Source organism: Rhinatrema bivittatum, chromosome 9, assembly GCF_901001135.1.
Source record: "Rhinatrema bivittatum chromosome 9, aRhiBiv1.1, whole genome shotgun sequence".
In the NCBI taxonomy this organism is placed as follows: domain Eukaryota; kingdom Metazoa; phylum Chordata; class Amphibia; order Gymnophiona; family Rhinatrematidae; genus Rhinatrema; species Rhinatrema bivittatum.
The window spans coordinates 198,861,811-198,877,067 of NC_042623.1; the positions used below are offsets into that span (position 1 = coordinate 198,861,811).

General features: G+C 50.6%; 1 protein-coding gene across 3 annotated transcripts in view; it reads right to left on the reverse strand.

The window, feature by feature from the left end:
- TFDP2 (transcription factor Dp-2) overlaps positions 1-15,257 on the reverse strand; it is a 145,630-nt gene that overhangs the window by 40,672 nt on the left and 89,701 nt on the right. For 2 of the 3 annotated variants that reach the window (XM_029616366.1, XM_029616364.1), the window contains exons 6-7: positions 12,663-12,809; positions 2,919-2,987 (exon numbers count right to left, since the gene is read on the reverse strand). In XM_029616366.1, coding sequence (XP_029472226.1) covers positions 2,919-2,987; positions 12,663-12,809 — 216 coding nt within the window. The remainder of the gene's footprint in view (positions 1-2,918; positions 2,988-12,662; positions 12,810-15,257) is intronic. The other variant, XM_029616365.1, reaches the window with a different exon arrangement.

Consider the following 15,257-nt stretch of genomic DNA (forward strand, 5'->3'; position numbering starts at 1 on the left):
CAGGAGAGGGCCTGGTGCTCCGTTTAGGCTCCGGCCCCCGCCCCGAATCCGGCGCTCCCCGCGATCTTTTCCTGGCCTGCCTGCTAGCTTTAAAAGCCCTATGCATGACCAGAACAAACTCCGAGGAGAAGGAGTCAGACGAGCTGCGATCCGGATCCTCCTCCGGATCGCTCACCGCCGGAGACTGGTCCCCCTCGGAAACCCTCCACTGTGGGGACAGTGCAGGAGGAGCGTCCTCCGCTCCCCCCGGCGACGGTGGCGCCGCGCAGCCAGGCCCCGCCGAGCCCAAGATGGCGGATTTTCCCGCCGAAATCGCTGCCTCCAAAATGGCGCCCGTTCCCGCGCTCCGCGGGAACGGACCTACTGCCCCCGATCTGTGTCCCGAAGCCTCCGGTTGCCGCGAACCGGGTCCCGCCGAAACGCCCTCGCCGCCCGAGACACAGCCGGAACAAAGGCTGTCCCGGGAAAGGCGACGGGCCGCCCCGCAGGCCCTGCACACTGAACGCCGCGGCATGCTCCACAGAGAAGGAGCCGAAACAAGACAGAAAAAAAAAAAAAATCAAACACCACCCGCGGCGCCGCTCCCCCTCCCCCGCACGCAAACGAGCCCGAACCGGGAGAGAAAAGAGAGACAGGCAAGAAAGACCAACAAAAGTTGGGTTTTTTTTTTTTTTTTTACCGTTCGCCGCCGGCTCCGGGACCACCTGGGGGAAGTGAACCGAGCTCCCCGGTTTCACCCCCAGGCTAGAACGCTGGCAAGGGCCCTCAGCCCACCCTCAGCGCGCTCCACTCCCCGGAGGAAAAGCCCCTGCGGGACCTCACCCCCCCGGGAGGAGACAGGCTCGGACCTGCAGGCACCCCACTGCGGTCCCAGCGTCAAGGAAAAAACACTCTACAACCTAAAAACACCCTCTCTAACCAATCACCTTTTTTTTTTTTTTTAAACTAGGCCTCTAGCTCAGACTGCAGGTTTTGCACCCTCTCCACCTGCTAGGAGACAGAAGAAGACTGCCAGACTGTAGGTGGCACCAGCCTAGATATAGGCGGAGTTTTGTTTGTAAACTTCTGTCTCCATCTGCTAGAGGGGGGGGCAAAACCCAGGAGTCTGGACTGATCCGGGTACGTACAGGGAATAGTTCTTTTTGAAATTCCAGCCTATGTTTTAGTTGGCATTTTTTTTTTTTTTGCTGAGGCTGAATTGTAAGATCCCATTCCGCTCCAGGTTTATCTGATTGAATGAAACAAACTGCATTATTGTGTTTCCTGCGGTGCGCGCTGCCATCCCCAGCTCTGGAAGCTAAAAACGGCATTGTTCAGATCAGTGACCCAGGGAGGTTTCGTTTGCTCGATTCTATAGGCGTGCTCAGCTGTGGAATATGCTAGACATGCTGGTAGATATTTTAAAAATATATATATATTCCATCCGCAGGCTAACAGCAGCATATGGAGTGGAATCAAACGTAAGAAAGACAATAAAGTGGTAGCTTTCTATCACAGAAAATATTTTTTTTTTCAGTCTCTTGAAGTCCAGGCATGTTTATGTACATTTCATCCAGGTTTTGCTGTATGCATTTGGATGAAAAAATGAAAAAAAAGTTTCCCCCTTATTTATTTGGATGGCAAATCTAAGCATGTTTGTTTATGTTGGTCTCTATAACTGAGAAGGGCTACACATGCTTTGTTTTTACTTTTTGCATCACAAAAAGACAAAGAATGGGGTGTTCACGCCTCTAATTTCCGGTATCTCCAAGTCAGGCAATCGCCACACTCACGGCTGTACCTAGAAAACTTTATATACCATTAATGATGTAAACAACCTGAATGAATTTAGTGATCCGTTTTTCAATTTCTCTGACATTTTTATATATGAAAATAAAAAAAAAAAAAGTCGCGTCAGTTTATTTTTACATTTCTTTTCCAAAAGCACTCTCTCTTGACGTTATTATTTTCGTGGCAGGAAATCAAAGCAAGCGCTTATCTTTAACTGGGGAGAATGCAGTCTCTCATATCTCTATTTCCTGCCCGTTTCCCAACTCTTGGTGCCTGACACTGCCAGCGTTTCGACATGAATCGCCTGCTTCAGGGGTAGAGAGAGCGTATGCCGGCGTTCTCTCTTTCATACGGCCGCCACCTTTCTGTGTCTGACGGCGTCTCTTCACGCACATAAACAAGCTACCACAGCCACGAAAATAACATCGAGAGAGAGTGCTTTTGGAAAAGAAATGTAAAACATGTAAAAGTAAACGGCCAAGAGACTTTTGTATTTGCATATATAAAAAAGTAAAAAAAAAAAAAAAAAAGCGAAAAACATCAATACATTCATTCAAGTTGTTTACATCATAACAATATAATAAAGTTTTCTAGGTAGAGCCGTAATTGTGGCGATTGCCTAACTTGGACATACAAGGCATTACACTCCATTGTTTGTCTTTTTGTGATTCTGTTCATAGGGGGGTGTTAAGAAGAGGCGGTATTGTTTTTTGCAGTTTATTTTTTTGCATGACAGCAGACGGAAGCCGGCCAGATGGCCCCGTGCACTGCCATGTAAAAGGACCTGGGTTCGATTCCTGGACCGGGTCTTCTGCCCTCCAGATAGGCAGGGGCTGGGGATTCTGCAGAGAAGGGAGTTGGGGGGGGGGGGGGGCATAGTCACTGCACAATGGTGACATCTAGTGGTCAGATTTAGGATACCAGAAGTAGTTCTGGTGAACGGCCCTCAGCAGAGGATTGTGGCTACAATGACCAGACTAAAATGAGTTTGGGGAGGTGGAATCCTTGGGTAGCTCTTGGGGCCACATCCCGGCCTGGTTCCTTCTAAGCTGAAAGTCCAAACAGAGCAGGTAAAAAAAAAAAAAAAGAGTATATCTACCTCCCCACTTCATATTTATGAGAGAAGCCAAGAATGCAAACCCATTCACCTGCAGCAGTAACTCTTGGAGTTGCGCCCTCTTCTGCTTTATTCGTTCCATTCGTTTCTGTTTCTCCATCTTTAAAAAAAAAAAAAAAAATCAGAAATGCAAATAAGTACATGTTCAGGTCACAGCTGTAATACTTTACAATCTGTTTCCCCTTTAAGGATCAGCCAGGCTTAGCAATCAGACTCTACCACTATTTTTTTTATTTTTTTTTTATTTTACTTTTTTTTTAGATGTAATTACTCACCTTTTCCAAACGTGAGCTAAGGTGAATTACAATTCAAGCACTGCGCATATTTCCCTGCCCCCCAGAGAGCTTACAGTCTAACAGGTAGATTTACTGAGCCGCGATACGGGTATAACGCAGGGAAAACAGCTTTTATCGTGCGATTAAGATAGACCAATCTCGCAGCAACACTGCGCGGTTCCCCCCCCAAATTCTGTCCCTGCTGAAGTTAGCTGTTTTGAATACATTTGCATGCATAAAATTAACTAATGCATTCAAAGCAGCTAATGCACAGGCAGGCCAACGCAGATACAATAATGCGGCCAATGACAAAACAAGGCGGTCACGTTACTGTGATGCATGTCAAGGAGTCGTAGCTATCTGAGCCCAGGGATTTCGGGAGCCCAACGTGCATCCCGATATCCTTGGGGAAAAAGCCTAAGCGGCTCAAGCCCCCCCCTTCTCCCAATGAGCCAAAAACACCCTGGGGGGTCCTGTGAAACCCCCACCCACCCCATCTAAGGGCGGCACTGCCTAAAAACGTTTCAAAAATCTAAAAATTGCTTACATGGCGACGCCCCGCTCCCCAAACCCCTCCCCTTTTGATTAAAAAAAAAATCACCCCCATCCTAACCAAACATCCCCCCCGTATCAACCCCCGCCCTCCCACCCAAACTCTCAAACGTATTCCATAACCCTTGGGGTCTAGTGGGGTTCCCGTGCCCCCCCCCCCCACAGGAATCAAAAACCCTGGTTGTCTAGAGGGCCCCCGGACACCCCCTGTACCTAAAGGAGTGGCTGGTGGTGCGGCAGAAGCCTGACGTGCCTCCTAATTCCGGGCCAGTCGACCGGCCTTCGCCTTGGTGTTATTCCGAGGTGCCCTTATGTAAAGCCCTCATTTCCTAAAGTTTTACATGTTTTTTTTGTTTTGTTTTTTTTATATCTTTGTTTTTTTGGTTTTAATCTTTGGGTTTTTTTATCTTTTTTTTAAATCTGCTTCACTAAATCCAGTTTTCTTTAAGTTAGGCTTTTCATAGGAAGATGTTTTCAATTTGTGGGCCAGAACGTAGGAATTCAGCCACCACTGGAAATCAGGTTGGAAAGGAATTATTTATCCTTCAGGGAAAAAAACAAAAACGTAAAGGTATAAAGGCATGGCTTGAAAAAGCAAAATGATTTTAATGGATGAGGCGTTTTAAAATTGAGGTTTCGTTTTTCGTTTTATACGATTGTATATGGTTTTATGATGGCGTAAACCACTCTGACCAGTTCTTCTGTTGGGCGCCACAGAAAAGCTGAGAAATAAAATAAAAATAAAAGTTATCTTTAATCTGAATCGGGGTGACGTCTGCGTGATGTTATGAAGAGAGCATAACATCAGGGCCCCAATTCACCTTAAAAGAAGGATTACCAAAATAACGTTTCTAGTGCCAGCGGCTTTAAAGATGGACTGTAAAGCAAACAGAGGTAAGACAAGGAATCCAACGTTAAAACATCCTGCAATCCCGGCAGTCGCCGAACGGCCTTCTCTTACAGGAAGCGTTTTGCCCCGCGCTGATCCGGATACTCTCGCCGCCATCCCAAGCGTGTGCTGGACTGGGTCATCGGAGAAGCCGCCTTGCTGAAACAGCACCGGCCCGAACGGCAATACATCAGGAAGCTGCCAGAACCCCTGGCGCTCAGCCTCTCGACGCTGCGTCGACTCGGACTTCCCGAGCCCGTGCCTCGGGATACTGCAGAACCCTCCCCCCGACGTTTAGGAACAGTCTGATAAACCTCCTCTCCTCTACGCCTGTGCTTCTCGACAGAAAGCAGCAAAATAACAAAAAGCTAGTGTATTCTGCTGGTGCCTTCCTCATCAAGATCCCACCAGCCCAGCACACATCTGTATCTGGCGGGTCCTATGCAGCAGGGCCCTAGGATGCGTTTAATGCCCGCCACTAGAAACATCTGCAGGCTGGCCAAGTCCAACTGCAAACCATTGGCAGAGGAGGGGGCCACTTTAAAAGGCAGGTCCTGCTTTTCAGCATCAAGGGTTTCGCTGTGCTCTTGAGGTTCTTTGAAACAGGACAAAAATAGAGAGGGGTCAGGAAGTCAATTGGATTCAGTTGTTCCCACTCCAGGCTGCCGACTCTGAACTGAACATAACTGAACGCTGGCTAGATTCACAACAAAGGGCTTAAACACACATTCCCATGAGCGGGAAACAGAGCCTGTGGGATCTACATTTTCTTGTTTATCCAAAAAAAAAAAAAAAAAAGTTTTTTGTTTTTTTTCATTCAAATGCATTGTTCTGGGGCCAGCCCGGTTGCTGAATACGGCCATGAGGAGGGGACCTGGGTCAGATTGCTAGCGCAGCTCTCTGGTACCCTGGGTCAGCAGGGAAGGGGCGGGGGGGGGGGGGGGAATGAGTGTGGCCGACACCCAGTGGCTGAATTCTGAGCCCATGACTGCAGGGGTTCCCAGAAGGAGGCCTTGGTAACATGAACCTCAGCCCCTCAGCCCAGTGTGGTACTCGCCCTCCAGTCCACGAGGGCCACAGGGACGTCCCCCCAACGAATGCGTTCAAGATGGATTTCCACGCCCGTTGAGGACTGCTGCTCAGCCAGTCTACCTCATGCATAATCATTGTGGATATCCTGAAAGCCAGACTGGCTGGAGGGTAAACTCCAGGACCAGCTTGAGAAACGCTGGACAAAAGTAATTTAGGAGCAGATACAAAAGAAAACAAAAAAAAAGTCAGGGGAGAAAATCCCTGGGTAGCTGTGAATGAAGGCTCACGAGGTCGGATTCCAGGCCTGGAGGCGGCTACGGGGTTAATCGTTTAAAATGTAATGTTTATCGTTCTGCACAATTCAGCACAAAAACAAAAATTACATTATTGCACTCTTAAGGAAAACAAACCAATAAGAGCAAATCAAATTTAAATAACCTCCCCTGGGGGGAAAATACATGGTGCACGGCCATTGCAGCTCGCGCAGCATGGGGTGCTGGGAACGGTGGGCAGCCAGGCTCCTCCCTGGCTCCCCCCCCCACTTCCTTGCTGGCCTTCTGCTCCCCACGGACCCAGAAGGCAGATGGATCTGAGTTTACGCCGTCTCGCATTGGTTTTCTGCTCGCTTTTGAGCTCATCCAGCTGGAGCCCCACAGACTCTCCCGCGTCTTCGCTCTGCACCCAGGAGCAGCCCCCCACGTACCAGGCTGGCTCTTCCCTGGGGAAGCCGGCAGAAGGAACCAAGAGGAAGCGAGAACAGAGCCTGCTCGGGCAGGAGCCTTAGGCTATCCAGGGTGTCCTTGGTAAGTAATGTGCTCACGCTATTTAGTTCATATAAGAATAGTGCAACTTTTTTTTTTTTTTTTTACAGTGAGAAACCTAAATTTTTCTGCATCACTCAGTGATTGGCTTTTTTTGCAAGCACATGCTAAAATGGAGAAATTACTTACCTGATAATTTCATTTTCCTTAGTGTAGACCAGGGGTGGGCAGTTCCGGTCCTCGAGGGCCACAAACCAGTCTGGTTTTCAGGATATCCCTAATGAATATGCATGAGAGAGATTTGTATGCACTCTTCCTCAGTTGTATGCAAATCTATGTCATGCATATTCATTAGGATATCCTAAAACCTCAACAGATTTGCGGCCCTCGAGGACTGGAATTGCCCACCCCTGGTGTAGACAGATGGACTCAGGACAAGTGGGTTATATCCTCTTCTGCTAGCAGATAGGAGATGGAGTCAGATTTCAAAGCTGACGTCACTCTAGATATACCCCTGCAGTGACCTCTTCGGTATTCTCTTCGAAAAGTCATTGTGGATGTATATCTTGCTTAAACAACTTGATTAAAACTGATTAAACTTGATTAAACTGATTCAACTGATTTCAAAACAATGGAGACTGCCAGTGCACTCAACCAATTAACGCAGACACTGGGCTAACTGCGGGTGTCTTGAACTAGGAGTAGGCAACGGCTTACTTGTATTTGTTTAATCTCGCGGTTCGCTTTCAGAGGTCCTCCTTCTCTGGGGGCAGCCGTGGGTGGGATGCTACTTGGAACTTGAGGGAATTGAGTGACAACCCTTTCTTCATGCCGTCCTGTAGAAATTCCAGAGTCATGAGGATCTTGGCTGTCCACGGAAATGTCCCGTGGTCCTCGCACCAGGCTTCGAATATTCTCCAGATCCGCATGTATGCCAGAGAGGTTGAGAAATTGTGCGCGCGGAACAGGTGTCAATCACAGCCTTCGAGTAACCGCGCTGCTTCAGGCGAGTCCTCAAGGGTCAGACAGTAAGAGAGAATTGAGATGGATCTTTGAGAAGAATCTTTGCTGGAGAAGGTCAATGTGTAGAGGTAGGCACAGAGGGCTCCCCGCAAGGAGTCTTTGCATGTCTGCATACCATGGGCATCTTGGCCAATCCGGGGCCACTAGTAGAACTAGTCCCCTGTGGTGTTCTATCTTGCAGATGATCTTGACAAGTAGTGGCCATAAAGGGAAAGCGTACCTCCACGGGGATGGTTGTTTGCTTCGAGATGGCACAAACCATGGCATCCACCTTCAGGAAACACAGGCGTTCCTTGGTCGCTGGTTCCAAAGGGTACAAGGTTTCCAAGGCCCCGACCTCCTTTAAAGCTTGCCTCCGGGGCACCCCACTGCAAGTCAATCAGCTCCTGGATGGTTTCCATCGTTAGGAAATATTATGAGGCCTTACGAAGGGACACCAAGATGGGGATTCTTCTTTGGTTCCGCCATAAGTCCATGCCTGGGATCCCCAGAGTCTTCAGGGTCTATGAAACAAGGGCTGGTAATTCCTCCTTGTGGAAGAAGCGAAGCATTGTTCTGTATGTTTTCAGGCCTGGAGGGATTTCTCCTTCCTCCAGTAAGGCACCATCATCATCTGATGTATCCGGGTCCCTCAGTAAAATTTTTGGTGAGGCGAGGCATGTCTCGTGGCACCCAAGCAGGGCCGGGTCAGGAGATCCTGGCTGGAGTTGGACCTGGGTCATAGACGGGGCTGATTGCGCCTGAACGAAGGCTTGCAGACCCTGGAAAAATTCTGACCAGGAGAAGGCCCCTGGGTTCATGTTAGCCCCAGGGGGAGTTGGAGCAGGAGCCCCTGAAATGCCCTCTTGAGGAGATGCCATTTCGGAGTTGCATAGGTCCGGGGTGCTATCATATGTGGTAGTTCTGGACCCATCCTCAGACTGTGAGGGACCAGGCTTTGGTACCCCTTGGGCTTCTTCGCAATGACACAGACAGGACTCCAGTTCAGGCTGTGCAAAGAGAATTCCTTCTGAGCTTCTTGGATGCCGGTGCCATTGCCTCTGTGTATAGACGCACAGGTAATGTGCTTCGACATGCACGCAGTTATGCACGTGAGCACTATGCGCATGTGCAGACGAGCGCGTCTATACTGGAGGTGCACAAGTTGGGCGCATTGGCCGTCTGGCCTGCCCCGCATGTACTACAGGTCGAGAAGGGAAGATGGCGCCGAGGGTCTCCACGTGTCTGGATCTCTGCACCGGATCGGGGCCTAGCCTAACCAAGGCTGCTCAACTCGTCAGTGCTCCCTTTTTACCTCGCCGGATGAAAAAATGGAATCTGTATGCACTCCAAGCCCCGGAGACCTTTTCTGCTTACCTGGTCTCGGCGCTTACCGATCGCATGCCTGGACGGTCTCCAGCTGTGGGAGGAGAGGGCTTTACCTTCACCGCTGTGCTCGGTTATGCTCCCGCTGCCTTTCAGCCACTCTAGGGGCTAAGTACACGCCGGAGAGCCGGCTACTGGACTAAGGCACAACTCTGAGGGATAGCGAAGATCACCTCAGGAATTCTCAACTGGGGGCGGGAACCTTAGGTATCACCGCAGGAGAGCAGGGCTCGATCTTCTTTAAAGGTAAAATTTATCTTCTTTGCTGTAATTCTTAACACCGTGTGGGATAGTGTCCGCATCTGCTAGGAGACGGAGAGATACTGGAGAGCTGAGGTCACTGCAGGGGTATATCTAGGGTGATGTCAGCTTTGAAATCTGACTCCATCTCCCATCTGCTAGCAGAAGAGCACATAACCCACTGGGTCCTGAGTCCATCTGCCTACACGCTAGGAAATTAGCTTTGACGCGTTTTATTCCATAAGACCCAATGTGTATTGTTTTGGGTTTTTTTTTATTCTGCTGCCTCCTCCTCTTTGGATCTCATTCCTATGTCTGCTTCCTATTTTGTCATAAAATATTTTCTCTCTTCATCAGGAGCAGCAGCTTTTATTTAAAACCTCCCTTTCATTATAACAAAGCTCAAGACAAATTTACAAGAATATTTGAAATTACAACAAAACAAAAAATTTCTTTAAAAAAATCCCTGTAAATCGATCAGATTTTATATTCAGGTCCAATCCCATGGATTAGACAGACACAACAGTGATCATAGTAAGTTATAAGCTTCTGGAATAACCAGTGGTTCTCCTAAAAAAATAGCGAGCTCCTTTATACATCCAAATTCCTGCGGAAGTCGAGTCCATGAGATGAGGGCTGAAAACAGAAACAGCTCCTTTTCCTTATGGAAATACAGGAACACTCGTCATGCCATCATCCGATGCATGCAAACAGCACCCAGGACTATTCTGGACCAAACTCTCTCTCAGATGGGATGGATCATTTGTGGACCAGATTTTAAGAACCAGAGACAGAATTTTAAACTGAAGTTGGTAACCAATGTAGAACAGGTGTCACTCTCTCATATCTCAAGAACTGGGCCTGCTGCATTTAGCACTGAATCCTTCCAGGTTAAGTCCCATGCTCCCTCTTTAATACAAATCTCCTTTTCTCATCCCACTCTCAAGCTCCTCAGACTATATTCTTATAATCAGTGATCTGTCTCCCATGGGCTCCGGCGGAGGATCAAGCCAGTAGCAAGATTCATAAACTTGCCATGCAGCCGGGGCAGCCCGAGTCGACCAAGCTTCATCTCCCCGCTCACCACGGTCTCTTCCCCCTCCCCACCCCACCCACGCTGATCACACACCAGTTGCGTCACGGGCCACGTCGTCCTCCTCCTCCTCTGCCGCCTGACTGCTGCTCGGCGGTACAGGGTCCTGGGCGGTGTCGGGCTCGGAGCTGCAGAGGCGGAGCACGCGGAAGACGCGCCGCGGGCTCTCCTCCTCCTCCTACCAGTGAACCGGCTTGCAGCCTGCCCGAGGCGATTCAGGCTCTGCTGCGGTTCTGCAGGTTTCGGTCGGGCCACGGGAGCCCCCTGTGGCCCCTGCCCTTCCGATAACCTAGGCACCGTTATAAATATCACGGCGATGCAGCACTGCGTTTGGCTAAGCTGCCATCGTCTAGAAGCCTCACGTTCTGTCCTTTCAGCTGCTAGGACAGAGAGGGAGTGGCGAGCGGCGATGCCGTCGTGTCAGCAGGCCCTCAACTTTCTGCAAGTTGTAAATCTACCTGGAAATTAAATCCCCGCCACACAAACAGAAGTCAGAAACGATGTTGAGAGCAGGAGGGAGCAAGCAGAAAGATTTTATTAGGGGGGAGATGATCTGCAGATGGCAGGAAACCGTTAAGGCCGGCACGGGAATCCCCAGTCCAGCCCCTCAGCAATTCCTGTTGTTTTTTTTTCTCACAGAAAATTAGTTAAATGAACCATGCCACAGCAGAAGGGCACAATTAAAAAAAAAAATACCACAAAACGGACACCAAACTACAGTAGTGCTGCGTATGCTTTCCACAGACACCGATCTACTTGCGTTACACTCAACCAAAGCCATTACAAGAAGCCCCTCCCCCCCCTGCAGTGGCGGGCCTGGGGTTTCAGTGGGAGTGCTGGGCACTACCATCCGAATTGGCAAGGGTTCAATTTCCAAGCCCGGCTTCTGCTCCCCGAGCTGCCGCCGCGGCTGGGCTTGCTGTGCCCCTGGTGTTCAGAGTCGAAACTTTTGTGACACCCGCTGGCCAGACTTGGGTGTCTGCATCTAATTTTATATAAAGTTACCATTTCCACTCAGTTGCTTGTAGCGAGGGACAGCAGCCCATGGCCCCTGGCTAAGGACTATTCCTGAAATGGCTGGGTTAGCTGGGAATTTAAAAAAAAAGAGGATTTAACATGGCAAAGAACGCCCTAGGCTCATAGGGGCGGATTTTAAAAGGAGCGCGAATAGCCTACTTTTGTTTGCGCTCCAGGCGCAAACAAAAGTACGCTGGATTTTAGTAGATACGCGCGGCTCCGCGCGTATCTGCTAAAAACCTGGATCGGCGCGCGCAAGGCTATGGATTTTGTATAGCCGGCGCGCGCCGAGCCGCGCAGCCTACCCCCGTTCCCTCCAAGGCCGCTCCGAAATCGGAGCGGCCTCGGAGGGAATCCTCTAACGCCCTCCCCTCACCTTCCCCTCCCTTCCTCTACCTAACCCACCCGCCCGGCCCTGTCTACACCCCCCCCTTACCTTTGTTGGGGGATTTACGCCTCCCAGAGGGAGGCGTAAATCCCCGCGCGCCAGCGGGCCTCCTGCGCGCCGGGACGCGACCTGGGGGCGGGTACGGAGGGCGCGGCCACGCCCCCGTACCGCCCCGGGCCATAGCCACGCCCCCGTACCCGCCCCCAAAACGCTGCCGACACGCCCCGAAAACGCCGCGACGACCGGGACCGCCCCCGACACGCCCCCCTCGGAGAACCCCGGGACTTACGCGAGTCCCGGGGCTCTGCGCGCGCCGGTAGGCCTATGTAAAATAGGCTTCCCGGCGCGCAGGGCCCTGCTCGCCTAAATCCGCCCAGTTTTGGGCGGATTTACGCGAGCAGGGCTCTGAAAATCCGCCCCATTGTGAATGGCAGCTCCTGGTGCCAGAGGAATCCGTTTTCAATTCAACCAAAGCCAAAAGGAGCAGGAGCAAACTGCTGGGACAAAGAAAATGCTGAATTCTTGCTTGTCCTGTGCAGCCTCTCAATTGCAATTCTTACCCCATCCAGTAAAGAGGTTGCCGATTGGTCGCCAGGACTGAAGGTCTTAATCGCCTCCCATTTCTCAAGAATACACTGGCTGATGTGCGGATCCATCGCCGTGATAATTACTCTCAATTCCTGCTGCAGAGCTGAGAATTGTCCCTGGCCACTTCCGGATCAAGGAGAACCCGGGTGAGCTGCATCTCAGGATGGGGACGTACGACAGAAACAGGAAATGTCGTCTTCCATCCCTCACTCCTGCCGGGCAGGACTTCCATACAGCCGGTAAAGGCCACACTTCGTAGTGCTGGCTGCTACTCAAGACACTAACCGGGGTTACCGAGCCCAACAGAGCGTAGAAGTGGGAGGGGTAAGCGGCATCCGCTCCGAAAATACCCTCAACAGAAAAATCCAAAAGCCTCAGCCCCCGTTTTAGGTACCGCCAACGTTTTCAGGCTCCCACAGTACGTAGAAGATCTGCGTTTAAGGCAGGAATGAGCGCCCGTTGCCGCCGGGGCGCATCGGCGAGGCAGAGCGTAGGCCGGACTGACCGCACTGCACCACCGGGCACATCCCGGAGCTGGCGCCCCCCTCTTACCTCTAGGTTCTGGCATTCCTGGGCAGAGTTTGTAGGCAGGCCAATCCATTTGATTTCTTTTTTCTCTTTGGATATGATGTTCATGGCCATAAGCACGTTCAGGGCGTCGTACACGCGACGCCTGATGTTCTTCTGATCGTACGCCTGCTGAAACCAAAGAGGGTTAAGGGAGAAGGGGGAAAAAATAAATAAATAAAGAGTCAGCAGATTCAGAATAATGGGGGGTCTGTGCCCTAAATCTAGCGTTAAAAAAACATTTTAGTCTGGACAACCTAAAAATGTTTACCATGCAGGCTAAAAACAGCACTCGACGGGTAATGCACAGGTTCACTCTGTGGGCCAGCTGAGCAGTGGTCCTAGCAGGTGGGCAAAGCCTGCAAAGTACAGCAGGCCCACACGTCATCCCCAGACCCCCTCAGCTAACTGGCCCAAAAGGGAAAGGGCCGGCCAGCACGGGGTATTTCATGCTCCCCCCCCCCCCCACCAACATGACAAGAAAAGGCCCCCCCCCACTGACTCCCCTCCATCCCCACAAAAGCGCGACACACCCCCTACCCCCCCGGTGGCCCCGACACATACAATCAAGACTCCCGGTGACCCCGAGCAACCTCCACCCCCTATGCAAAAGATCTGCGGCCCCGACTGATCCCCCCCTTCCCGGACCGATGAGCCTCCATGACCCCGAATGTCCCCTCCCCCCCCCCTTTCCAAACGAGGGCTCTGAAGAACACTGGGGCGGGAGAGAGAGAGAACGGTTCCCTCAACTGCTCCTGAAAACAGCACCTGCTGACTTCTGACGCTGCTTTACCCCGCGCATGCAATAATAATCAATTTTTAAAAAAAGAGAGAGACCCCCCTAACAAAACTAGAGAAGCGGTCGTCCCAGCCTGGAAAGGACCTCCATCGCCTCAGCACCCCGCACGCTATTCTCTCCTCCGACGCCCAGGGTGGCGTTCATAAACAGGACGCAATAAAAAACAGTATTTAAAATGTATTTTCCGGGCCTGTGTGGACCGCAATGGCCCCTGATAAGGCGCGGAGGGGGATTCCGTCTTGCCGCAGATTTCTTTTGCAACCATTGAGAATCGGTGCGTGCAGCCACCCCCGGGGAAAGCACAACAGAAGCAATCCACAGTTTAAAAACAGGCACTCCCCTGAGTTACGGGCACCGTGATCACCACAAATTTATGGCCAGATTGGGGGGGGGGGGGGGGGGGGAGAGAAAGACCGAGCTTTGAAAGCCTGTGCTCTCATTATGAACCTGGCTCATAAAAATCATTTTCAGATTGAGGAGACATAAAATACCCGGCGTAAATAAAGCAGCTCGGGGGAAACAAATTACACAGGATGAGATTAACAGCAGGAGAAAGAGTCCAGAGCAGCAGATTTAGGCTGGATTTTGAGGGAATTCTGTTCAATGCTGCTACTCTACGAGCAATATATTAACTGAATCTGGTTTGCTGAGTTGAGCATCAGAGTTCCTTTCAGAGCTGAATTTAGTGTCTGAAACTGGGCAACGGTATTGCTGCTCTCCAGCTGGACCTGTGCTGCTGGGGCAAGGGCTGCAGGGCCCCTTCCCGATGCTCTTTCAGGTCTCTCGATGTCTGGGGAGCTCCAGGGAGCACAGCATCCAAGCCCCCGGTGTCCCCCTCTGCACACGAGACGAATCAACGAGAAGGCGCCAGTTTTCAGAAATATATCCCCTCCTCCGGATGGCTTCCTTCCTCCCCCCCCCCACCTTCCCATTCGCCCCTCCCCCCCCCCCCCCCCCCAAAAAAATCAATTTCAAAATGTCGTTTTTACTTTCACAGATGTTACAACTCAGTCAGGATTTCCAACAAACGTGCAGAGAGGGATCTGGCGAGGCGATGGAGAGAGAGAGAGAGAGAGAGAAAGAGGGGGGAAACCTCCACATCCCGAAATTACACGAAGCGGGCAAAATGAGATTTGAAAAAAAGACAGAGAAATTCACCTCAGCTATTTGTCTGATCTTCTGTTAAGTGCTTTCTTGGCAAAGGGACACAGGCTAAGTAATGCTTGTTTTCTGAGGAGGCAGTGCTTTGGCCCGCCGCTTGACTTCTAACCTGACAAATACTCTCAAAACGCTGAAGCAGTAAGAACAGCGCCATTACAAAGTGCATTTTATTCTCCTGCCCTGCCCGGGCTGGAACGGCACCCTGCCGAGTGATTGGAATACTCCGCAATCAAGGCAAACATTTTCTTTGGCTTATATGATATGATTAAAAGGAAAAACAAATGTTCACCCGCAGCTATGAACGCATATATTTCCTATTTCTCTCATTAGCTGGGATTCCTCACACTTTTTTTTTTTTTTTTTTTGAGAAGGAAGAGTTCAGACTTTGCTTTTCTGACCATCTAATTATTATTCTCCGCAGGTAGGACACCTCCCAAGGCAGCCCATGGTTAATTTAAAGTTATTTTACATTGGCCGCTCTCTTCAGCTTGAAGTTCAGCTCCTGCTGGCCGAGCAGCCTCCTCTACAGCAATTTGCAAACAAAGCCCCCTAAATTCAGCAAAACGGCTGCACCGACAACACAGTTGTCAGTACAAAAAAGAAAAACCGAAGGTCCCAGA